General features: G+C 32.5%; 1 protein-coding gene across 2 annotated transcripts in view; it reads left to right on the forward strand.

Moving 5' to 3' along the window:
* Positions 1-19,618, forward strand: part of LOC148277093 (synapse-associated protein of 47 kDa-like) — a 65,081-nt gene extending 45,463 nt beyond the window's left edge. The window contains exon 5 of one of the 2 annotated variants that reach the window (XM_088233350.1): positions 19,276-19,618. In XM_088233350.1, coding sequence (XP_088089476.1) covers positions 19,276-19,290 — 15 coding nt within the window. In that variant the 3' untranslated portion in view covers positions 19,291-19,618. The remainder of the gene's footprint in view (positions 1-19,275) is intronic. The other variant, XM_088233349.1, reaches the window with a different exon arrangement.
* Positions 19,619-27,852: the final 8,234 nt, after the last annotated feature.

Consider the following 27,852-nt stretch of genomic DNA (forward strand, 5'->3'; position numbering starts at 1 on the left):
AAAGATGACTAAATAGAAAAATTGCCTTTGCTGCGTAATTTTTATTACACTTAATCGGGTTGTGGTCCTGTGGCTAGTGTCTCGGACTCACGGACCAAAGGTCCGTGGTTCGAATCCCACTCTACCCCAACTCGATTCCATTTTCTAATAGTGAGTTATTTACAACTCGTTGAAAATGGCCCTCAAAATTAAATATTTGGGTAAATCATAAGAACGCAAATATTTCTTTTTTCTTTAAAAAAAAAAAAAAAACTAGTACTTCTGAAATCTGAAAAATGCGCGATTATTTTATGGCTCTTATGATTCACATATAAAATTATTATGAATGCCCGTAATTTAGGTTTGGTATGTTCTTTCGGATAAAATACATACCTGTATATAGGTATACATTACTTATCTACAAAGTAATTAATGATGTTAGTTTTCTTTCGTGTTTCCGTCAAAGGCGTCCAAGTGGTGTGATCCTTTTATCGTCATTAAATGTCTCTGTCCATTAACTAGAATGACGAAATGAAAAAAAACAAAAATCATCTACTGTTTCTGTTTTCTTTTTGATGCGCGATACAAGGAGTTTTGTTCCTAATCACTAATATAGAAGTAATATTCATTGTTATAAAAAACCTGTTTTTCAAATGCTTTCAAGGAGCTTTTACGGTTCTCAATCTCACCGCGTCTTTCCCTTTGTTTTTTTTTACTTTTCGAAATTTGTAACTTGCCGACAAAGTTAAATCAAGTTTTTAAACTTGGTTTTAAGATGTAATTTAAAATTAAGGAAAAGTTAATGGGGGATTCTCCAGAATAAGGTCAGGAGAGAATACAAATCAAGGGAAGACAGATCAGAGGATGGTTTGAGATATTTCTGATTGCTGATTTTGGTTACATTAAATTTGAATCCTGATAGCTTCTGGAGCTGTAAATCCCAAATAAGGTCTTAAGCCGCGCTTACCCTACATATCGATATTACCTCTAGCCTTGTGTCTTTATTGATCCTTTATAGAAGCTTTACATAATGCAACAAATAATGTAATACATGCACTGGAACTTTGGTTGGAAGTGTTGTCCAAATCAATGTCATTTTTGATAATTTAACCTGTCCAGAACATAATTATTAAAAATAGTTTTACTAAAATAATTCGTGTGTTTTTCTGATAGTATTATTTTGTATGTTTGTTGTAATATTACTCTTACTGTGTTAATAATATTAACTATTTTACATAATTTATTTTCAATAAATGTCCGACTGTGAAATAAATTTTAGGCGCAATTTATCTAACCGCACTTATAAAATCGAAACATTTTTGAATTTTTAACATTTAAAACGCAATTTTTTTTTACACTATTTCACTATAAATAAAAGGAGCTGAACCCGGCAATGCTTTGGTATTGCTAGATTTGAGATAGACATTAAATGCTAGAAAGTTTTATTTTTTGTGTTTCGATTTACATAAATTGTGAGGATATGCTGTGACAGGGAATTTCGAAAAATAGGTATTTGGACATTGTTTTTCAGTCACTGTCTTGCAGATGCTTCCCCGATATAGTGCGGAAGAGACAACTGCATGTCGGATCATATTTGTATACCGTGCGCCCGAACACAGTCGATAAAATTATGCTTTTTTACGGGTTTTTGGATGGTTCTAGTCTCCATAATAAACTATTTTTCTAAAACGAAACAATAGGAACACGCCGATGGTAAATATCTATAATGTGTAAAAAAAACACTGCTCTAGTGCCATAATTCAGGGAGAAAATACGGGAATACGTTTGTATAAAGAAAAGTCAGACTGCGTATTTAGTCTATCGAGGACACACATACGAACATTGCCTTTTATATATAGATGTATTTTATCTATTCTTGGAATGTGAGTGTTTTCACAATAAACCCTAGAATAAACTAATTTCTCTTCTGGAAATAGCCTACGGGTTGTTTGTTTAGGCCGTTCTCAGAAACTAAATGTTTTTTGTTGAGATATTTCATTTATTTTTTATTAACATATACGGCAAAAATGCCTTTTACAAAAATTATAATATAAACATATTTGGTTTAATTAACGCATACAATAAGTTTTCCCTAAGATTTAGAAACAAAAATAGAACCTAAAAATTATATAACACATTTTAAAGAAGTTTAAAACAATTATTAAATAAATGTTAAAATCAAATTAGACGATCAAACATTTTAAAGAATTAATGTGTGCGGACCAACTACTGCTTCACAAAATTAGGACAGGAATAGTTGACTGTACAGAACTACTTAGTTTAATAACAATACATGTGCCAGCCAGGATTTGTAGACAGTACCACCTGTTTCATGTACCAATAAGTAAAACATCGTATGTTAAAAATGCTTTTTTTCGTAGGACTTTTTCAGTGCACAATACAAAATTTAAAGATATAGATTACACAAACATCACTTTCAGATTTAAAATATTACACTAAAAATGCATAATATAACTTAGTAGACATTATAATAATAAATTTGTACATCTCCCTTCCCCTCTTAATCCTCTCTTCAAGCATCCTTGTCCTAATCCCACCCAATTTACAATAACTTACTGTTCTTAAAAAAAAAAAATCTTCGATTATTGAAAAATATTTACGAATACATGAAAATAACATTTTTATATGTATAAACTTATATGTATTTATTTAAAAAGTAATATATTATTTTTACTAACTTTGTATATTTTGTGGAAATCTGTTATTAGTTCTGAGTTTATACATTATATTTGTTTGTTTACTATAAATATGTATGTAAAACTGTTGATTTCCCAAATAAAATAAAATCAAATAACAAAAAAATCGTACAGCACTGTTTCATAAAAAACGCATACAATACTTTTTACCCAAGATTGAGAAACAAAAATTATAGAACGCATTCAGTAGAAGTTTAAAACATTTTTTAAAAACATTCAAAAATGAAATTAAATAATAAAATATTTTAAAGGATCTAGTAAATACCTAATTTTTTTCGTGTTTTCATTTGACCAATCTTAGTAAACGCTACGGATTTAAGTCGTTCTGCGCTAACTCCATCATTAAAACGTTTACTTTTAATGATGTCTGTACAAGTTTTGCTTAGTTGTCGCGGTACTTGCAAGCCTGCGGAAATGCACGTGACATTTTAGAATTTGAAATGGAATCGAACGCTCTAGAACAAGGGTGGTTCTCTTGTAGAGCTGAGCGCAGCAAGTTGAGTTTGTCAAGATAGTGCCACCCTCATTACATAAATTACCTGAAGGGCTCAGATAAACGCCTAACAGGTGTGTAACGAGATAGGCGTCGACACTTCGTTAATTCGTTGGGTAATGTAATCGCGAATGTTAGCGTTTACGCCACTCGCTGGATAATATTCGTGTGTTAATCCTACTGTGGAGTATTACTATCGCGTCATGTATAATATATGCATAATAACTTAATTAGTGGCCAAAGAAAATATGATTACTGTAGAGATAGAGTTTAATATAAAGACATACATCCTATAGCTATAACGAGCGCTGAATCTGAGTGATGTACCTTCGGTACTTTTCCGGTTGCCACGTTCCACGTGGCTCCGCCCACTCCCTAGCATAGTTGCGACATTTTGTGACAAGCGAGTGTCACTTCTTCGCCAAAATATGCTATAATAAGTAAAAAATATTAATAACTTAATATTTGTTCGTCGAGCTTGGTTCCTGTCTTCCACACAAATCAACAGATTGAAAAATTGTAGAAATACGGATGTTCAAATAGTGCTGTTGCGCAGTGTGTAAAGTGGCTACTTAAGCCAGCTAATGACAGGTCGTCAGCCCTGTAAATACCTAGACTTTCATATTTATTGCTCTAAAATCTCTGTTGTAATATGTAACATTCTAAGGCTTGTCTAGGTAAGCTTAAGCTGAACACAAAAATAAAAACTGTAAAAATGTAATGTGTAGTTTCTCTAGTTTATTTTATCGTGTGTTTATGTGGTATATCACTGAACTAGGCCTTGTATGTTAAGTTTTGTCTCCCAGAACGGTCGAGAAGTCCTTGGTAGCACAAGTAATACTGTTTATCCCCTACAAACATCTAAAGTGGTATTACATCTAAGCCCACGTGTGCTCCACCCAAACCGCAAAAGCGTTTGCTAAAATATTCAACCGAAACACCTTCGTTTTCTACAACAGATGTTTATGAATAATTACGATTTTGATGTAGAATGTTTTTTTATAGTGAAATTGTTGGTACTTATCTTAAAAGCTTTATGTAAGCCGCTTATGTTTTCCGCAGCAGGTAACGGAGACATTTTCCTTACGCTGAACTTTAAATTAATTCGAAAAAGATCTGTTTTATGTAAACGTTTTAAAAATAATGTCTATAAATTTTATTAAATTTTTATGTATTTTTGTAAAAACACATCCGTTTTAGACCCCCTTTTTTATCATACATTTTCTTTTTGAAAAATTATGTTACCCACTCTATTATATGTCCGAGATTCTCTATCCTGCGGCATTTTACCGTATTTAGAAGATCCCTGTCCTATATAACAATTAATTTAATTTAATAATTTAGTCTTAAAATAGTACTCACACAATTATGAATGTTTTTATATAAACTTAAATCTAATTATCAGTAAACTATACAATATGTAAGCATAACTTTTTGCTGGTTTTTATGGTAAAGAAAACACGTAATTTTCAAGGATTTCTTTTTCTTTATTAAAAATATTGACCATCGGTTTCTACACACTTCGCACATATTTCAGGTAAGTTATGAATACCATTCCAGAAAAACTGTTTGTCTTTTGCGGCAATCCATTCGTCGAGCCATTTTTAACTTCCTCTAAATTGCTGAAGTGTTGCTCTGCGAGCGCGTGCCCCATTGATGCTGTAACAAATTAATTCATCAATAATTTTATTTTATTAACATTGAAACTATTGAATAAATATAGACATCAATTATAATCATTATCTTTTTATAAACCATTTTTTAAAATTGTTTTTACTAAAATATAATAGGGATAAAATATTTAAAAGAAAAACACTTTTTAATGATAACATTTATCAGACAGGCGCCGTGGCGCAGTTGGTAAGACAGCTAACTGTAAAACTAGCGTCGCGGGTTCGATTCCCGCCACTTGCAAGAAAAAAAATCCAAGAAAGATTTTTTCTCAATTGGTCTAGGTGTTGTAGTATATTTTTATAACTTCCTTCCATATCCCATTTCCCACCTGCTGACAAGCCTCTAAAGAAGAGACTTAGCGGGTTATTCCTTTAAAAAAAAAATCAGAGGTACTGGAATCGCGAATTTACCACATTCGTCATTTTTGAGTAGTAAATGAGAGAAACATGTAAGCAATGCCCAAATCCTGATAGAAATTTTCGCAAATTAGTAGGTATTTAGGCAAATAGGTAAAATGGTAGGTGGTCAGATCTCCGTCCTATTACACAATTTCAAATTCGCTGTTTTGGTTGTGTGTGCTCTGTTTTAAATAAACTTTCATTCGTTTCCTAAAAAAATTAGATTCGCGACTTTGGCATTGGCCCAACGGTATTACAATAATTATCAATAATAGTTTACTATACAAAATACATTTTTTAAGAAAAAACCGGTTTGCTATGCCGATGTTTTTCAATTTATATTCAAATGAAATTATGTATTTTTCTTCTGATATTTTTTCATAAAAATGTAAAGTATAATGTATAAACGAGTTCTGTGATTTTGCCTATTTTAGAAATGGCAGCTTTATTTTATTTTTTTTCTTGTTTAACATTCTGATCAGATATTTTTTTAGTTATATACTGATATATATATATCAGTTTATTATTTTGTAAATTAAAATTATTTCACTAGAAAATATTGATTTATATACTGTCATAATTTTTGTTTCTTTTAGCAGTAATTTAATCTTTGTTCTATTATTTTCTAAAATTATTCTCTAAACCTTATTTTGAGTGTTTGTTTTTTCTTCTTCAGTAGCCAAAAAAAATAAATATATATGGGGTACAAAAATGGTATTATACACCTTGATTCAGGACCAGGCCGCGAAACTTCAGAAGAACATAGTAAATTTAAAAAAAAAAGAAATTTAAACTCATTTTCTTAAATGAAAAAAAATAATATTATGATTTAAAAATAGAGACAACCCTTAATTTCTCGGACTAGCATTCCTTCCACAAACCCTTACCCCTCCCCACCCCAGCCGCTTTCCTATTTCGCCTCGTGCGTAAGCTGTACGCACGAGGTCTAATAGGTTTTTAATCTATTTTTTATTAAAAAAGGCAGTTTTCCAAAAAAAACATTAAGATGTTTTTAAAAGTATATTTTAAAAATGTTCATCTGAAGTTTCGCAGTACGGCCCTAAAAATCGTGTATATTATTATGCATGAATCCACACATATATCATATCGTCTGATTCTTCGCATAAGAGAAACTGTTTAGCTTCGATTCGTCCTATACCGATTTTGAATATTATGGCGTTCTCACATCGCAATGGGTAGGCTGGAAGGGTGTTCACTGTTCACGTTCACATGAATAATCCGACCACCGCACGTTTGGACCGTTCAGGATGCTGGTAAAAGTAATCCCATTTATATCGTGGAAAGGATCGCTCCTGGATTAGTCGGATATTTATTGTAACGCGCGTGAATATTTTCATACACCGATATAGCGGGGGAGGTTTAATGTTGACCTTTACAAGGTTAAAAAAAATTCTTTGAAATCGCGGTGAATATTTTGGTTCAGGTAACTGAACGTGTAACATAAAACAGGTGTCATATGAATTCAAATGTATTAAAAATATTAATTTATGTTTATTATTTAACTTGAAATTACCTTTATTACCCTATGCACTCTGTAACGCGTTACTACTAAGGGTGTATCGGTCCTATTTTACAAATGGAATTTTGCGTAATATAAAAATGGAATTACACTCTCTTCAATCCGTGTCTCATGTCTGAGGATGGTGATTACGCCTGACTCCGGGCATGGCTCGTCTGTTGACAGTCTCCCTCCATCTGGAACGGTTTTGCGCTCTTCTGTAGGCATTCGTCTAGTTTTATCCAAACTATCAGAGTTCCCCCTGAAAATAAGACTGCAGGATTCCTTTCTCGCACATGGATGTTAGTCTTTCTCCTCTACCAATATCTTATTAATAGTCGGGGTTTTCAATAAATTAAAATGATTTAGCTTTTTTAATATGTTACGCTAACGCAATTATTATTATATTTTATTGATACATTTGAGAGGCACAACAAAATTAATATTATTATTCAAATATGTTATGACCACCTGTAGCTTATGTGTAAGTGCCATGTAGAATATACTAGAAAAATATGTGAAAATGTATGCGAGAAAAGCCCAGAAGATTAAAAAAAATATCTTTATTTTTTTTAACATTTCAATTGACGTTTTAAATTTAAAAAATGTCTAATTTATAATTAATAAATCGTTGGATTTTGTTGCAGTAATTAACGGTAAATTAAGACATTCTGTATTGGTGTTATAGCTCAAAAAGTTTTTTTGTCAATTTTAACAACTGTCTTTGGAAGTTAGAAGTTCTTACCGATTTTTCAGTTTATCATTATGACAAACGAGGAAATTCTTTCAAGAAACACCTTCTTGTTTACCGCATGACCTCCATATTATCCTAAATTCAATCACCAATCAATCTTCGTCCGCCTGATTTGTAGTAACACCACTGAAATATCATGTCACCAAAACGCTATTTAATTTTACCAAATTAAATAAAAAAATCACAAGACTTTGATGATAGAGACAATATAAATAAATTTTGACGTAAAATCTTTTGGCGTAAAAAATTTTTGGGGGCAATAAAAATATTTCCTTTTTTTTAAATACAAAAAATATTATTTTGTCATATTAAACTTGCGGTTTTATTTGAATAGTTGATTTGGGATGAGCTTTTAATTTTAAAAGTGCAACATCTTACAACTAGTAAAATGTTCGTTACCAACTTGTGCCAGAAAGCCGACGATATGATATACGTATATATTGTACAATGATCGAATTGATAGCAGTCGCCATAATCTTCTAAGTTTTTACTTTGGGCGTGCAGTCTTAAGAACACACAAATGTTTATTAATCGAATCGACGTTCACTTCGTAATAAATTTAAATTATCTTCTTCTTACGTTTTCGAAAAAAATGAAAATTTTTAAGGCCAAACAACTTAGCCTTTGTAATGATTCAAAGTACAGAACCTATCATAAGTTTTCGGTTTAATTGTCTAATTATTATTTATAACGAAAAAAACCTAAGTTTATTATGTACGAGTATACCTATACACGTTCTAAGTGATGCTTTACATCATAAAATGAGCCGCATCCTCGGGGGACCACTGGTTAAACCTGAGGATGTTAAGCAGCTCGCCCTCTACCTAATAGCCTGATACTTTACGGATCGGAGCTCGGAGGGGGGGATTGAGCAAAATGAGAACTCTCGCCTTCCAATCAGTAGCCAGGCTTTTTAAAGACCTGGGCTTGAAGGGCGAGAACTATTCACGGGGACCCATCACAATTCACAATAGGTCTTTACTGGTCGCAGTGATGTCAGGAGATTGTATAGCACTGACCCCCACCTCAAAGAATAATGTACGAGTATCTAATTTCCACAAAATGTATATTTTTCTTTCATGAAAATCAATACGTAATAATTTACAATAAAAGTTACTGTCAGAAGTAATCAGTTCTGAAATGGAATTGTTTGTTCCTGTGCCAATTTACTGTGCTAGAATAATAATAAATAAATATTTATTAAAACGTTATTATTCTCGTACGAATTAATGGTAATTTTTATAGTGAAACGCAGTGTTTCTAACCTGTGGATCGCGACCTCCACGGGGTTCGCAAAGTCTGCGCGGTCGCAAGCAAGTGAACCTAAGAAGAAGGGTTTCATGTCATAAACTACAATAAAAATACAATAATTTTAGTGAGATGGTTATTCTTGTTTATTTTTAATCGATTTGTTGAATCGTTGCTCTATATTTTTGAGACACAAATAACCATATTATTTTTTTATTGGTGTCGTCTATTTTTCTTTTTAGTTTGTGTGGCCACTACGAGTATTAAAGGGTGCGTTAGTTCACATATATGGCACTAATAATTTCAAAGCTTCTAGCTCTATAATCTCTTATTTTCTCTTCGTCCAGAAGACGTCAATCTTATGCGAATTAGTTTTTTATTTTAAGCATGTCGTCAGTCGTCATTAGCAAGATCTATGAAGTTTATAGACCTTGCTGCTGACGGCCCGTTGTGTCCGATCCTATTTTGCGTTTGATTTTTCGATTAATTGTACGTTCTCAACATAAAAGAAAATTAAATACGTCGTCGTTGAAATCGCTGACGCTTGAGTAGTACCTATGATAAAATTATGGTCCTGGGGGGTCGCCAGATTTTTTTATTCGTAAAAGGGTCGCGTATTCAAAAAGGTTGAAAAAAAAAACACTGGTGTGACTCATGGGAATACGAATTATTATTGGTGAAAATAACTAAAAATATACCCCAAAAAAAGTATTTAGTAAAATGTTTGACAGCAAAATTAATTCTTTGAATATTAATAGTAAAAATTTGCCTACTTAAAACATTGATTCAAATTTAAAAATGTAAAAATCGTTTAAATATGACAATAAAGTAATCACACCAAACCCTTGCTTTTTTGTTGACAAAAGTTTTACTAATTTTCCCTTGATTCAAATGTTCCGGGGGTATAATATAGATTTTAGTACTGCGAGATTAAACTTCATTCATGAAACTTCCATATTATGAAATGAATTACTCATTCAAATCTTCCCGAAATACTATATATTCGTAATAAGTAATTTTCGCTTTCTGCTTTACGTTTAATGCTGTCATAAATTTAGGTTAAGGATTGTGTTGTATAATAAATCCTGAAGTTATTTACGGGCTGGTCATCTTGTCATCAAAGTTGAACCCTACCATTTATGAAAATGTCTGTTGGGTTTTATTACCTCGATGTTAGCGGATATCCGCTTCGGACATTGTGTTATGACAGATTTCACATTACTGCAAATAAGGACTGAGGTGACTTTTCACTCGCTGGTTTGTGGGTTTTCACGTTGTTTAACATTTTGCCATGTTAATTTACAGCAGGATTTAAAAATTATATTTTAAAATATGGTTTCACAAACGTATTTTAAAATTTAACGGTTACGACCGAAGAGTTTGCAACTGTAATTATTGACCATGTGTAGTGCTGTCTCTGGCGCTGATTACATTATTATAAATACATTATTATACGAGGCATGTTCAGAAAGTAAGTGTAATAGATGTTTATATTTAAAAAATAAAATACAGGATGTTGATTCACTTGTACAAAGTAAAATGAAGTTTTCCTAATGAAAAGCAGTATATGCATACCATTTTTTCTTTTAAAATTGTTCAATTATAGATTACCGACGAAGATACTTAAAATGTCCATGCAAATATACTCATTTTCGAACACAATTATCGGTTTTTCTTTATAGCAGTCGAAGACAACTCTGTTAACTTGACATTGTAATCGGGGCCCAGAAATATTCTGTTTCGTCGTTAAAAATACACCTTTTTTATTGATTATAAATTAAGTAACGTGACTTTTTTTAAGGATTTTTAAAAAACATAATTAATAAATAAATTATAAAAAATAATCTACTAAATGTTATTAAATATTTGTATATAACCACTTACCGACTTTTCTATGTCTACCGGTTTCGAGACGTACCCGTCTCTTTGTCAGGACACCAATTAAACCAACATGCCAAACCCACTATACACCTTCACCATAGTTGTTGCACAAAAATATAAAACCAATACGACATGCATTTTAATAAGCACATGCACTGATTGAATTATGAAAATATTCTCTTGTGAATGAATTAATGAAAAAAGTAGAGGGGATTGAGGGAGGGGATAAGCTTAATAGGTTTTATAGGGTGACCATAACAGTGGAACATCGTAGTTGGTTTTGCATGTTGGTTTAATTGGTGTCCTGACGAAGAGACGGGTGCGTCTTGAAACCGAAAAGAAAAAAACATAGAAAAGTCGGTAAGTGGCTATATATAAATATTTAATAACATTTAGTAAAATGTTTGACCACAAAGTTAATGCTTTAAATATTAATAATAAAAAATAATCTACAAACATATTTTCAGTGGAAACAACGCGATGGAGAAAAAACGAGAAATCCGTGTCGTGAATATAAATCATCGCACTCTTAACCTTTATAAAACAATTTTCCGATCAAAATCAACCCCAGAACTTTTGTTTAATTTATTTTCACTATAATTATTATTTTAATTTTTATAGTGAAAGATCAAAGGGTTCAGGATCCAATAAATCAATTAAGGATGTCGTTTGGCTAAAATAATTTCCGGTGTCAAATGCTTGTTGGTGTAGGTTTAATTATTTTTCTAGCGCAGCGTCCACTAGTTTGCCATCCCCGTTCATCCCCGAGCATTGAGATAGCACCATCCCTCTCACGCCCTTGTATTGATCTGGTCCCCCCGACCCCCGCCCCTGTCCACCCCGCCCTGCGCCCTGCGCCCTCCTGCATTATCTACGCTCCGTATTATATTATCCGATGTCGTATCTCCTTACGAGTTAGCTACATAAGGTCTTGAGCCTTTCAAGTTTTGGTCAAGTTATGTATCTTTGGTGGGGATAAAGGACTCTTTGAGCGAGATCATTTTATTGCTCGTCGTAATTTGAAGCCTTTGTGTTATCGTCTTTCTCATATTTTGTTATTGTATTAAGATCACGTTGTTCGTAAGAAAGTGGCTTTATTATCAGCTGATTGAAATTGAATACTGTAATAGCTACTTTGCGGGCATAGTTTCTCACTATTAATTAATTCTATTGTTTATAAGCCGTGTACTATTTACTATTATATTCCCAAGAGTTTCATAAATTGATCATTTTGCTAATTGTAAGAAAAATAACAGTACCCCATTACAAACATCACATTAACAACACAAAGATCGGACAAAAAGTAAAAAAAACACTTCGAAAAAAGAAATAAACATTTTTTTTCTATTATTTAACTCTTAAAAGACTCCTGAAAATCCCTCTGCAAACGATGCTGTAACGTGTAACGTCATGTTGCATTAAGAAAACGATGTGATATTTTAAACTGCAGGTATTTGAAAATATAAATGACACAATCATTTATATTTAATACTCCATATTTTAATTTAAAAAAAAAATATTTTTAAAAATCCTTAAGGGTTTCACATTTCAATTTTTTTCACATTTCAATTTGTTTCACATTTTAATTTCAATTTTATTTAAATTTTTTTCAATTTAATTTATTCATATATATGTACATTACAAAATGGAATATCTTAATTCATACATATAGAAATAATTAGGTAAAATTATGTATATTTATAAAAAACACATAAGTATACATAATATCCAGAGATAGATATGTCAAAAAAGTAAGAGAATCTTGTAACGAAAAACTCCCTCAGAGACGTGAAAAATGTCAATGTCCAAAGTAATATTGTTCTACATAGAGATAGCCCTTCCAACAGGCAGGTTGGTCCTGTATATTGGAATGTGAAACAGTCTATGCTGACTTTGTCTAAGGTAAAGCTAATGCTCCGCATAATTTCAGGGTTGTCAAGTTGGACATATAAGAAATATTATAAGTTCTAGTTATGTTATGTTTCGTCTTGTTAGTGTAGTCATCAGGTGATTTTTCAAGTTGATTTTAAATTTGTCTCTAATGTAATTTTTCAAGTGGTATGGTAAGTCATAAATTTCAAAATTTTCCATAATTTATGAAAATGGTCATATTATGCCTGTTCTAGCAAAATACGACTTTGTTACTTTAAAAAAAATTGTATGAGGTGTCAGTTTACATATTTTTTTCCTTTTTATTTATGTTAAAAAATATCGTGACACTAATCGTAGTCGAAGTCATTTTACATAAAAAAGTCGAAAATGCTTTGTAGCCATTTTGCCAAATATTGTTTGAATGAAGCTTGAGTTTATCTGGCTCTCAGCGCCTCATGTAGTCGGATACATAAATTTATTTCGCTGTTGTGAAACTTCGTAACTTTGTATAGTATATTAAATAGATGATAAATTTACATGTCTGCGATAATACCGAGGAAGGGAGTGTTTTTTCTTTTTTTATTCCGTTTCCTGTGTAAAGCCGCGTAGCGTCCTAACAAGAGTGGAGATTACCCTCCTCCGACATTACGTGTTGCTTCTCTCTGGTCCTCCATAGAAACCGCTCGCCATAAAATAAAATTACGAGATTTTTCTAGAATGTTTTCCTCCTTCCTTCGATAATTTTGCTTCTTTACCCAATCTTCGCCCCGAAGTTTCCCGAAAATTTCTTGGTCACGACGAAAGTGAAGCGTATTTTGTTAATGTTTGCTTTGTTTAAGAAAGTGCGTAATTCAACAAGACTACGAAAATATTTGTTTTTATTTAGGGTACCAAAAATCTTTCAAATTACTTTTAAAAATCAATACATTCGTATGAAAATTCGATTACGGGTTCCCAATTTCAGATATACACCAATTTTCCATTGTAATCGGGGCCCAGGTGGCCCAATCACACAAAATCAGTTAATTAAAAACACAGTGACCTAAATAACTACCTAACTTAACGCAATAATGCGAAGGTACTTAAGACACCAGGGTTGGTATTCCGAATCTTCTCTTCTTCCTAGAGAGTGATTAATTTAAGGATTTTTATTTTTTGCACGCGTTTACACCTTGCTTCATATATGGCCACGCTGATGATTAAACGCCAAATAAATAGGAATACGTGAAATCAAACAATGATGTTTATTAAGAACATCATTGTAACCTTAAGCATTACCTAAAACACTTATTTAGGTTAAATTGAGTAAACCGTATTCCATGTTTTCCGTTGTCGCATTCTAAATATAAAAATCCCTAAATTAACCACGGGGGTAGAGAAGATCCAGAATACCGCCCCAAGTTGTGACATAAAGCTAGTTTCGCGGATTCACGGATCAGAGGTCTGAGGTTTGAACCTCGCTTAACGACAACTTGATTCTTATTTTATAATATTGAGTTATTTAGAACTCGTTGAAAATGCCCCAAAAATTGAAATATTTGGTTGGATCTTAAGAACTCAAATAACTGTACCTAGTTCCACCGGCATTTTAGTTTTTTTACACCACAACAGGCCTAAAGGCCAAACTTAAGTGGTGAATTATAGCACATAATACTCGAGCTTGAAAAATCACATTTCATCATATTTTTTGCGATCTCATCGGGAATCGAACTCGATATCTTACGTGTCGGATGCAAGATTCACAACTTTTACACTATGACTTACTTAACTCTGAACAACTGTTCCGTTGTCATGGCGTACAAATAATAGGAACGTTTTCTAGTCTAGAAAAAATTGTGCAAACATTTACTAAAATATGAAACTAATTATTCATAGATGGCGCTTTTATCATTTTATTGAAAAATGCCATTTTTACGTTTATTTATTTGACAGGCGCCGTGACGCAGTTTCACAGTTGGCGGTTAGACGGCCAACTGTGAAACTGGCGTCGCGGGTTCGATTCCCGCCAGTTGCAAGAAAAAAATCCAAGAAAGATTTTTTCTCAAAAGGTCTGGGTGTTTCCGTGTATTTTTCATTACCTCCGTCCAAATCCTGTCTATCCCACCTGCTGACAAGTTTAAAAATAGAGGCTTAGTGGGTTATTGCTTTAAAAAAAAATGGAACTTTAACAATACTTGGTTTGCGGAAACTTTACACTTTATTGATTGTTACAAATACCATAACAATATAATTTCGGTCCTTTTCATAAAATGGTGCACAAAACAAAAAATAAGATAAGTAATTTTTTGTTTTGTACATGTCGCACCTTCAATGCAACAAAGGCACCACAGCTTAGTTTTTAATTTTCCAGGAGAGGACTTTTAATTTTTTTTCGCATTTATTGCCTTATTACTGGATTTCTTTTTGCAGTAGGTTTTAAATCTTGATTTAATTAATTATTTTTGCTCTAGTTTTACGTTAAAAGCTTATTATGAATTATAAAATGTGAATAAAAGACTAAACAAAAAAAAGTGTCTTGAATTGTGCGTTTGTTGCACCGAAGGTGCGATATTTAAATATCTTATTGCGATAATTAATGCATTTTAAATTCAATATTTTTTTCTTATCATTTTGTTCTGTTATTATTCACTTTATTATTATGTATACACACATAAGAGAAAAATTTCAATAATTATAATTCAAAAAAATATGTTTAAAAAATGTGTTTTGAGTGGAGTATGACATTCAAATCAGAATTTTGAATGTGCCAAATCCCTGAAGTAAAAAGTTAATCAAAACCGTATTACAAAAAAATGTTTAATGTTTATTTTTTCTCCACACTCGGTATATTTTAACAATTCAACTTTAAATATTTCTCTGATTTTCACGGCCTTTAAATGCTGTGTGTCGTTTTTATAGAGTCCGAATGACACACGGCACACGGCAAAGCGCTTTAATTGAATATAAAATGGACGCCGAAGGATTTCATAGATTAAACCATTTAACGAGTGTCGACAACTCTGTTGTACGAACATAAATTAATCACAAAACCACTCGGAAAATGATGAAAATTAGTTTGAAACTTTTAAAAGCCACATGAATGGCAGCTCCGTCATGTATCGACAAAGTTTGTAGTTAAATTACTTTTACCCACTTCGTATGTAATTTACATGGATGCGATGCCTTTATTTATTCAGGGTCTAATGGAAGTTGAGATAAATCACGACTATGGGGAATAACTACAAGGTTGACATTAAAACTTAATTAATGAATATTCAAATTAAGCATTTATCATAAAATATTTTTGTGGAAGATCCTACTTGGCTTTTTTTTTAGATGGGAGTTGCCGTTATTATTTAAGATTTATATTTTTTTAATGGATTTTTCTGCTTTTAAGAAGCTTATATTTTTATTTGTCAGATGTGGGATCAGGAGGGATATTTTATAATGGGCCGATCGGGAATTTCTCAGAATTTGCTCTTGTGAAAAGGAAACCACTTAAAACTTTTCAGAAGAAGCCGACCTGTTGACAGTCATTTACAGGCCTTCCGTTTCAATTGAAGAGTGTTCGGCATTTTGTGTCCTAATTTGGTTTATTTTACTAATGTCCTGCACTAACTTGACCATGTAAGATACAACCTCTCGTGTGAGTTCTTTATGAAGTATCACCGATCCGATGTCGCCCAAACTTCTGCATCGCGCCTACAGCTGTTGTTTCTGAAAGCTGGAAAAGGGGCAGTGCATCTACAGGTGAATGACATCTTGAGGTGTTTTATTATCACATGGGCAGCAGTCGATCTCGGAGATCTTGAAGCGATGCTGGTAGCTCATGAACCCACCATGACCAGTGAGGATTTGGGTTGGCACAAAGCCGGCTTTCTACATTCTCCTGAAATCAGAGGCACGGTAAATGTTAGAGAAAAACATTTCAGTAATTTGTATGGTAGTTTTATTAAAATAACGGTCATTCCAGACTTGATGGGTCCTGCTTCTTATTTTCCTTTTGGCGTAGCTGAGCGGGAAATTGGAAAAATCGGGGGCTGAATTCTTGAATGTAGCCTCTCGAGCTTTTTCGTTGCCAAGGATTCCGCAGTATCCCCTTATCCAACAGATGTACACGATCTGATGTCTGCATCGTAACTTCTGGATACCTGTCTTAGTGTCCGTTACAATTGGGTTAACTGACTTTTGGTCCGTTATTGCATGTACGCTATATTTGCAGTCTGTCAAGATCGTTTTATGTTTCCACCTGTTCGGTGGTTTCTTTAAAACGTAGATCAGAGCTTCTCTGATCGCAAAGAGTTCCGCCTGGAACACAGAGCGGAAATCGTTGAGTTTGAACCTCCTCGAAGGCAACTCTCTCACGCCATCGAAAGGTACAAATGCTGCGCCTACTTTGCCCTTTAAGAGATTGCCATCAGTGAAGATCCTCAACTCCTCCAGCATTACCTCTGGCAAAGTCTGGACACCGTATCCACGATCTATCGGGAAGCGTTCCGCCGGATGAGGAAGTGAGAAACAGTCTCCGACTCCCTGGTAAAGTCTGTCCTACGGCAAGCCTTGCAAAGTGAGGCTCTTCTTCACCTCGTATGGCTCAGCAAGCTCCTTGATCCTGAGGTCGAGTGGCATAAATCCACTTAAAACTTGAGCTGATACAAATAAGATTGTTCTGTATCCCTTCCATGACCTGATAGCTATTTGTCTTTAGATGGGAATATATATATTTATTCATTTTATTGGGCAAACAAATAGAATGTACAAAGTACATATTACTGTATATTCACAATTTCTTTGTTTATCATTCTTTCTTTATATATGTTAAGGTGATATATTATGTTTTATTATAATTAATTTATTGTACTACGAAGCGGACTTATCTCCAGGCTCCGGATCCCGGTCCGGGTTTGATTCCTGGCGAGGTCGATATAAAACCGATATTTTAAAAATAAATAAAAAACTGGCTACTATTTTATTTCTAAATAACAACACAATTCCAAGAATAATCACATGTTCGAAATTTTAACGTGGGGGGTAAAATATATAGAGCACACTAATTAGAGTACGGAGTATCGTTTACGTTAAAATTAATTTCATTAAATTAGCATAGTTATCAAAAGTGTATTATTATTTCTGGAATTTAAATGAAAAATTATAGCATAACATTAACATTTTTGCTTTTAAGGCCACGTTAATAAATTTGAGAGTTGACATGAATAATTATGCAGATAGAAAATACTATAATAAAATAAATAAAACAACTTTTTTTTAACCACTAACTTTTTTTTTAACCACTATTTTTTTATATTGTATTCAGGAACATTTCTGCATGCTCAAAAAGTACACTTGTGGACTAGTTAAATTATTATCGCTCAGATGCTAAAACATTGTTTGTGAAAAATACCGTGAAAAATTGAGCCGTTTTGCGCGTACTTTTTACGAACATATATTGAGTTTATTTATTTATAAAATACTTTTCAGAAAATAAAATAGAGTTTTGTAAATCAGGCGATTATTAATTGTATACGTCGAAAATGCAAGTGTATGTTAAAATTAAACAACCTCAATTATAAATAATGCGTGTTTGACTTTCGAACAGAGAAAAAATAATATTTCCACAATTTGCGTATCTATAGTTTGAACCATTTTTTAAAAACCTTTTTCGAAGCAAACAAATTTATACTCCACATTGTTTTAAGGCTTTTAGGGAAATACTTTCCCTCGCTCACCCAAACAGGTGTGGGAGATTTTTAAAATTCTCCCACTTAGGTGTATTCATGGCTTAGTGATTTTTTTGCTAACGAATGAGTAATGAAAGTGATGGAATGGCCGTGAATTTTTGCAAACTCTTTTTAAATCTTATCAGAAACGAACACCAAATGAGTGCGCAAAAAAACCTTTTTCATTTAATGTTTTTTTTTCAATGCCGTAAAATAAAAAAAAAGAAATTCATTTCTTATTGAATAAATATAGGGTGATTTAGCATGTTATATCTAAATTTTTGCAACAGAGAGGGAAAATATTTTTGAAAAGAAAAAAAGGAAGTCTAGGCATTTACAGGGCTTACGATCTGTCATTGGCTGGTTTAAGTGGCCGCTTTACACACTGTGTAACATTCACCATGATAAAGGTTTAAGCTCTTTTCCTCCACAAAAATCAACAGATGGAAGAGTTGAGGAAAAGTGGATGTTCAAACATAGGCATAATGGTAAATGTTACACAGTGTGTAAAGTTGCCACTTACACCAGCCAATGACAGGTCATAAGCTCTGTAAATGTCTAGACTTCCATATTTTCTTCTCATAATTGTTTTCCTTCTCTGTTGCAACAAATTAAGATATGAATACTCGTAACTCCATATGGATATAATCCAGCCAGCCTGCAAGCATTTGGACATGCTCAAAACATTGTTGTGTAAACATTTAAGCTAACGATATATTTATTTATAAATAAGGAGGTTGAATGATTTTTTGTTTTTTGTTTGTTAATAGACTATTAAACTAAGCCAATTTTTTTCTTCAATTTTTATATAACGTATTATCAGCGCTATGATTTTTTGAAGTTTTGTGTTTCTGAAATAACTCCGCGTGTGACGTCAGACGTTCCCTTCGGCTTATTCTCCATGAGTTCCGCCCATTGATCCGTTGACGGATAGCAAACCGGAAATCTTCCATAATTCTATTATCATTGGTTGATTCATATGAAACAGTGACGTCGTTTAACGTAGTTCGTTTATATTAAAATATTTTTTTCGTACATTTTTAGGAAACTTTGGAATGATCCAATTTTTACCGCGCGCAAGAAAACATTATTTGTATCCAATTTCCCGTAGGGCCGAAGTTCCTCACTATAACAGTACGTATTTTCAATTAAATAGTAATATATCCCAAACTCCATGATAGATGGGTCCTTGTATATATGGGAGGTGTGAAATGAGATGAATACGATCTTTAAAGCTAGACAAAAAGACTTCACTTGTTAGCTCCATATGTTTAGATTTAATATTATTAGGAAACACTGTTAAAATAAAACAGGATAAGATTCAAAACTAAATTACACCTTAATAAAGAAGCTTGTGTAGATTTGAAACCAATCGGATGGAAAAAAAGTGGTTAAAAACGATTCTGTTTTATTCTATAACAGTACGTATTTTCAATTAAATAGTAATATATCCCAAACTCCATGATAGATGGGTCCTTGTATATATGGGAGGTGTGAAATGAGATGAATACGATCTTTAAAGCTAGACAAAAAGACTTCACTTGTTATCTCCATATGTTTAGATTTAATATTATTAGGAAACACTGTTAAAATAAAACAGGATAAGATTCAAAACTAAATTACACCTTAATAAAGAAGCTTGTGTAGATTTGAAACCAATCGGATGGGAAAAAAGTGGTTAAAAACGAATCTGTTTTATTATTTTATGATTTTTAATTTCATTGCTAGACTTATTTAAATAAAAAAATAAATATTTATTTAAGGAAACTTTTTTTATGAATAAATAGTGGACAGTGGAGGTGGGTAGAAGTAAAATGAATTGTCTTATTTGCCCAAACCAATGTTTAATCACCTGCTCCACAAACGTATAGTTTATGTTATGGTTTTGTTTTTTTATTGTGCGTTTTATAATATAAACAATTTAGGTATACATAAATAAAATATACACATAAATACGTAGTGTTTAAAACTGTCTTAAAATTTTGTAATTTCTCTTTGTATATTAAGTCTTCTTTGTGTATTCTCACATGAAAAAAAAATGTATCGTTGCATATTATTTTTATTATTTATTATTCTTTATAATGTGAAAAAATATATGTAAATACAGTGCTATTTTTCGTATTTAGTACCCGGTTATTATTGTAATCAAAGGTGTTGTAATTTTAATCTCTTAATTAATTTACCATACCGTCTGTCTATCTTGTCTGAGTAAGTAATTAAATGTCATTAAGTTTTGGGTTTGATGTAAGCAAATTAAGTGTAACGCCGAATTTAATTATAATGACACTGAATATGACACGGATTGCTCCTAGATGAAATATTCAGATGGATAGGTGTGAGGACTACTTTGAAGAGATTTTCCTTATTAGACTATACGAAATTTTCTCCGCTTCATTATTAGTACCGTGTCAATCTTTCCCCGTCTTGAAATTTTATCTCCGCTTTATGTAGTGCTGAGCGGCTTTTTTCCCAACCAAAAGGGAATAGTTAAATAATACTTCAAGGCGTGCTTTGTAAACTTTTTTTCACCAAACAAAATGAAGAAAACTTTACCAAGATAAATATGAAATGAGTGTTCACGCTATATTTAATCATCTTGATTATTTTTTCCCCTTTGCTGAGCGAGAAAAACCAAGATTGGGTACCTGTTCGCTTAAGTTTTTTGCGGTTCCGAAAGCTTTGTTTCTTTTCTTGTCTACTTTTCTAATATATTTTTGTACCATTTTTATAGTATTAAAAATATTATTTTTTTCTTTTTTTTTGTAGAAGAAATTGGTTAGTAGTTATATTAATACAGAGCCGTAGTCAGACTTTGTAATCAGGGCAGGCTAAAAAAATGACAAGGAAGAATGATTTTTTTAACGTTTTATACTCCTTGATGATTTTCCGAACATATGACCACGTTTTTTTTTTTTCTTTCTTTTTTTGATTGAATGTAAACCAAATGTTTGAGTTTGCTGTTTACCATATTGATGTGCCATATATTTATTTAAAAAATATATTATTACGTTTCCGATCCTATATAATGTTTGTGGTGCTATACTTGTATGTCTGTGTTAACTAATTACTCATCCCAACTCAACACAGGACTTTTGGTCCCATGGAGTTGGAACTTGGTGTAATAATCTGTTGATAAGTAAATGAATAAATAATTATTATTACCCGTCCCCACCTAATGATACGTACGGCGCTTCATAGGTATACTAAATGCATTGTATATCGATCATCTGTTACATGAAGGTAAGGTGATCAGTCTTACGCTTCAGGTGCCAGTCCAGGAATATGAAATATTGCGGTGAAGAACCTGCTTTTTCATCAATATTTAAATGCTATTTTCGGAGATAAATACGCAACATTAGCTGGGCACACTTGAAATTTTCAAACAAATGTACAAATATTCGTACATAAATATCGATTTTATTTTTTCCCTTCTCGATATGTACCAATTGAGATGGCGTTTGTGTTCGCGGCCCTGGTATGTATTGAATGCATTTCGCAAGTTTAATTTATCTGCAAGCAATGTTTATTTAAAAAAAAAGGCAAATATACCATTTTCATGATGTTCCGGGATATATACAGCGAAATGCTAGTTCATAACAGCCAAAAAGTTAAATAAACTGTGCAACCGACTTTCTGTAATATCTAAAATGTTAAAAAACGACATTGTTAATAATTAATTTAGTAAAATCTTTAGATTATTTTCATTTCTAATTAGTACGAATGTTCATAATTAGCATGTTCTGGCTAGCAGGCATTGCCTACCCTTGCGTACCTCTGGCTACGTCCCTGTATTAATAATGAATCTAAACTGTAGTAAATATTGTATTTTATACCTGGAAATTACCAATATTATTCTCGTTAACACAAAATAGCTCTACACCGAATTATCTTTATATTTGATAACACCGATCACTTGTTTTGTTATCCACTTTGTTTGTGAAAAATCATTAACAACGACGATATTTCCAATTAAGGGGAAATTCTCTATTCGAAACATAATATCACGCTTCGGATTTACGATTTTTCTATTTGGTATTAATCGATACATATTCGAGAACCTGCGGAATATTTTCCGGAAATTTATTTCGCGTCAAACCGTAAAAGCGTACCGAAATTGTTTCCATATTTTATTCACCTTAAAAGGTATTAACTCTAAGTAGGAGATCTAAAATTCCTCTGGGGATACTTTGTAAATGATTATTTCTATCGTTCGCAGGATTCTCAGTGCAAAAAGTAAATTCCTGACATTCCTTTGAATTTCTAGGCGTCTAGACGGTATCAAATAGTTTGAGATCAAGGAATTTAATCATTCTGCTTTCACTTCCTGTCTTTTGTTCCTCAATCAGTTTAAGGTTTCGGTTTAAGTTGGAATTCATCAGGGTATATTTATTGAATTCCTACTCAATATCGATGCTTTAAATGTTAATCAACTGTACTTGATTTTTAATTTTGAGTTTCGACATTTTAAATGTGTTTTAACATTGGAGACTTTTTTTTTCTTTTGTTTCTATGGGGTTCAAATCTTCAATAGCAACTTACCCATTTTTTGCCTAAGAACGCGATATTTTAACGTGGGTTCCGCCGGTATCGCGCTTAAGGTAAATTTATCATTTTTTACAGTAAAATTCGGCCTGCTTCATTGAATCACCGCTCACACATCCAAATCGATAAATCACGCGGACGAAATTACTTGTTGAGCAAATTTCTGACATTAGTTGTGAAAAACAATTTTTTAAAGATTTTTTTGTACCTTACCACGAGGAATGATTATTTGAAGTTTCGCGGTTTTGGTCTCGAAACGCCGTGCATAGGTATATGTATATACGACGTACATATTATTTACCGTATATTCACGGAGACTGGACCGCTGTGTGCACGTGAAAACCACGAGCCCACTGCGTGATATCGCATGATTGGCCCATTTCGCACAACGGCAAAAATGATACCGGCTAGTATCTAGTCGATTGCCTTTTCAGGATTTTTACCTGAGAGTACTCGCTAAATTTAAAAAAATATTTTTATAAAATTATCATTACACTCTCTTTTGTTAAGTTTTACTATATTATTTGAATCGGGTTGTGGTCCCGTGGGTAGTGTTGCGGACTCGCGGATCAGAGGTCCGAGGTTCGAACCCAACTCTACCCCAACTTGATTTTCATTTTCTAATAGTGAGTTATTTACAACTCGTTGATGTTGTCACCAAAATTGAAATATTTGGGTAAATTATAAGAACGCTAATATTTTTTCTTTTACTTAAAAAAATAATGTATATTAACCTAGGCGTTTTTATTGATATTTTTATTAAAATCATTTACTATAGTTTTATAAAAAAAAATTAAAAAGATAAATATTATCAAATTTAATTAGATACAAACGAATCTAATAAATGTCAATCCAGTAATCCACGATAATTTTACCGTGCTGTTTAGATTAAGATGATATGTGTGAAATAGGCTTTTCTCCGTCGGATATCACGCGGCTGGTTTGATAATGAATAGACTTTACACACTCTACTCTCGGCTTTATTGGTTAGAAAACTGCGGCTCGTCAATCGAATTGTTCCAAATGTCGGTTATGTCTGAAAGTTGTGAAGACAAAAGCCAACAAAAAACACGATTTAAGTGGAATTGGACTCATATAATGGAGTTGAGTCAGGCTTTTAGTAGAAATACAAAAGCTTCAAATAAAGTAATATCTTTGGAAATCTATCCCGAGGGTGTTTTATTTATAGAATTTCCAAATTCTACATTAGGAAAGCTTAGGAAAGGATTTAACGTTTATTTTCTCAGTTATCTAAAGACCCTAAAGTTTGAAGGACCTTCGTAATATAAAACGTTCCGAAATGTCCGATACTAAACACGTTTGTTTTTTGTGTAAGGACTTTCTTACACCATAAACCCTTTATTTAAAAAAAAATGTATTTCTTAAATAAGGCTGTTCGATTACATTTGAATACTATTCTAAATTAAACAATATCCCATATATTTGCGTTTTATATCAAACTAGCGGACCCGACAGACGTTGTCCTGCCCGAACGTTGGCTTGCCTTGAAAAATACTTTTTAGTGATAAGTAGGTACCTAGGTACTTGTTTGTGATTAAATTCCAAAACTAAAAATTGCATTTAAGTAGGTACTTGTTTATGGTTGAATTCTAAAACATAAAATAAATATTTTTCAAATATGGCATTCTTTTTGCAAACGTCAAACTCCGGTCTTCTCACCAACAGAGGGGTGTACTTATGTAGGAATACGATATTTAAAAATGTATTGAATAAAATATTATTTTAGTATTACCAAAAATCCGGTAAAAAGAAATAAATATGTAGAAATAATTAGGAATTTAGGGAAATAATCTGATTAAGATCCACGAAAAACAATTGCTGTTTGTAAAAATTTAAAAAACAAACTTTTTTTATACGCAAAAAAACAACATCTTTTATTTTTTTTGGAAATGCATTCTCCTCGAATGCAACCCTGGTTGATCGATGAATAAAACATTTATGCTCTTTACTTCTTTTTTACATATTAAATTGATGATTTTAATATCTACGAACACGCACAGCGCAAAGATCTATATTTCTCTGAAAACCGCATGTAAATCGGTTAAGCCGTTTAGGAGGAATTCAGTGACATCACACGTACAAAGGAATGATATATTTATAAAGATATGTTATTTAAATTTTGTTTAAAGAAATACTCGATAAAATGTCACCTAGATAATAAATCTTAGCCTTAAATAAATAATTATGATTTTTTTTTAACCTTTTGTTAATGGTGTGAATAAATACGATTAAGGGATGTAAATGAAATAATGGGTATTCCTCATCGTATTATAATGAAATTTCCATTCTTGATGATTACAGATAAAAATCTGGAGTGAAAAGAAGTTTATCAATATGAGCTCTAGTACTCTGGAATAGTGGTTTGCTTAATTTCTTGCCTCTAAAGCTCAAAGTATCAAATGTTCGTCCATTTGTTTTAAGTCCAACCAAATGTTAAGTAGCGCATTAGAGGAGCGCTGGCGTTGGAATGGAGCTAATTTGCACTCCGCCTCACTGCATGCTGTTTGTGTAGGAAATTTTAAGATGTTGGCAAGATGGTGTAATTTATTTAGTAACGAGGAAAGTTTTTGCAGAGTTGGTGAATTAATCTCAGGGTTTATAACACAAAATGAGACATTTCTCATTAACCAGTGTTTTATACATCATTTAAGTAATTATTTAGCACTTAAATGTATTAAATTACCATTACGACGTTGTTTTGATAGGACTTAAAATTTACCACGACGCATTGTATGTATAAGACCCATTGCAATAATTACAGAAATTATTTTTTACCCCGGAAACAGTCCTATCAAATTTGATAAAAGGAATAGGAAAGAGAAAAAGTGGGGTTATTCATAATCTAGAAGGCAATTAAATACAGTTGTTAAATATTTATTTAAAGATATGTGATTACTTATGCATATTACAACAGAGATGAAGAACATTAAAGAGAAGGTTATATATAAGTCTAGGCATTTACAGGGCTTATGACCTGTCAATGGCTGGTTTAAGTGGCCACTTTACACACCGTGTAACATTCACTATTCTGCCCATATTTGAACATTTATTTTCCTTTAATTCTTTCATCTGTTGATGTTTGTGAAGTTCCCCAGGGAGTTGAATCCAGTCCTTGGTCACAAAAATTTGGACGAACTCAAAATATTGTTGATTACTAATATTTTGACGAGGGAAAAAAGTCATACAGTAAATAAAATGAAAGACGTGCAAAAAATGTGTCTTAAATGTAACGTATTACAAAATTCCTGAAAAAATGGTCGGCGTTTTATTAACTTTTAAAAGACATTGGTAAATAATTCCTTTGCGCGTGGTGATGTAACATTGTGTTACAAAAAGAAAAAAGCGGAATATTCTAAAGTTAAGCCATTTGAAAAAAAAATCATAGAGACACACTTTTTATTATTTTTTTTCCACAATTTATAAAAATTAATGCACAATTTAGCCCTGTTATGGCAAAATAAAATAAAAACCATAAATATGCCGCTCATTTTAGATGCGTGCGTCCCCCATCACTGTCTATAACCGACTGAATCTGTTTCACACAAACGCTGGCCATAGAACAGCGTCATTGTCTTCCTTGTTATGAGTTCTATCTTCGTGTTTTTTCTTATCAGATTTATTGCGGTATTGGCGGACATTGATTCTTCGCGCAGCGAGGAAAAATGTTTTTTGTTTTAAAATCCAGCATAGTTATACAGTAAGGTGTGAAAATGGCCATTTGAAGACCATAAAAAATACAATTTCATCATTTAAAAAGAGAATAGAAAATAATTAAGTCTTGTATCGTATTTATACTAGTGCGACATCACAGCTTCACAAGAATCAAGGAATCTTTTGTAAATTTCATTCTTTTTCATGAATTATACAAAAACACAATACGTTGTTAATAGTAAATATTTTAAAAGTTTGAAAAAGCTTGTTGGTGTTTAAATAAAAGTAATCTTACGTCTATAAGTGCTAGTCATTGTCTAATAATTCAGTTACAACTGTCGCATTGTATTTTTAACCACTATTTGTATCGTCCCTAACAAAAAGTGGGTGAAAAGTAATCAAAGATTATTGTAAAAAGATTTTCAGAAACGGGGTTGATTCAACTTGAAAGTAAAGTCTGTGTCCCTAAAAATTGAATTTTATCGTCCTTTGTTTCTTACTGTAGCACTTTATTAAGTTACCCATCCTTTCGGTTAAGTAATCCCTCCCTTCTACACAATGCGGACTATTTAATTATTTGGTTTTACACCCATAAACCTACAAAGATTGGATTTCATTGTAATCAGAAAATTCTGAGTTATTTAAATATTTTTTGTATGATTAATAGACTATCAAACTAAGCAAAAAAAAATAAAAATATGTATCGTATTATTATTACTATGATTTCTCAGCCTCGTGGTGTAGTGGCCAGCGTATTTGCCTACCATGCAAGAGGTTTTGGGATCGCTTCCCGACATAGTTGATATGTAATATTGATTTAAAAAGTGGTTTTTCACTAGAATATTTCATAGTCCCCGGACTGGTACCTGAAGCGTAAGACTAATTATCTTACCTTCATGTAACAAAAATGATCAAGATACACTCTGATTGATGTATCCATGCAGTGCCCAATGCACCGTTAGTTGCGGAAAGGAAATGATTATGATGATTTTTTTAAAGTTTTTAAAATCCCCACTGAAACTTCGAAATAACACTTTTTTTTTCTTTCACCCGTCTTTTTCTAGATTTCAACCGGAAAGTAGCCATCGAGTCGAATCACTCGTCCAGGATTCTAGTTCTATTTCAACCACAGGACTGTATACTTCATCAGCTCTGACACGTAATTAATACGTAGGATTTAGGTGGTTGCGGGGGTTGGAGCTCCTATCCCAGTCGCAGATTGACTGAAGACACGAGGTTTATATTTGATGCGTGTATTTGTTACCGACGAATAATGAATTGAATTATGTCACGTGAGTGCTACAGCGAGGATTCGTTGAACTACTTGCACTAAAACTACATGCTGGAACTGAGTGATTGCGTTGAGCTGACTTGGGTGGGCTGACTGTCGTTACTACGCCCTGTGGA

Source organism: Micrasema longulum, unplaced genomic scaffold (assembly GCF_059751315.1).
Source record: "Micrasema longulum isolate JH-2025_06_02 unplaced genomic scaffold, ASM5975131v1 h1tg001085l, whole genome shotgun sequence".
NCBI classification, from domain to species: domain Eukaryota; kingdom Metazoa; phylum Arthropoda; class Insecta; order Trichoptera; family Brachycentridae; genus Micrasema; species Micrasema longulum.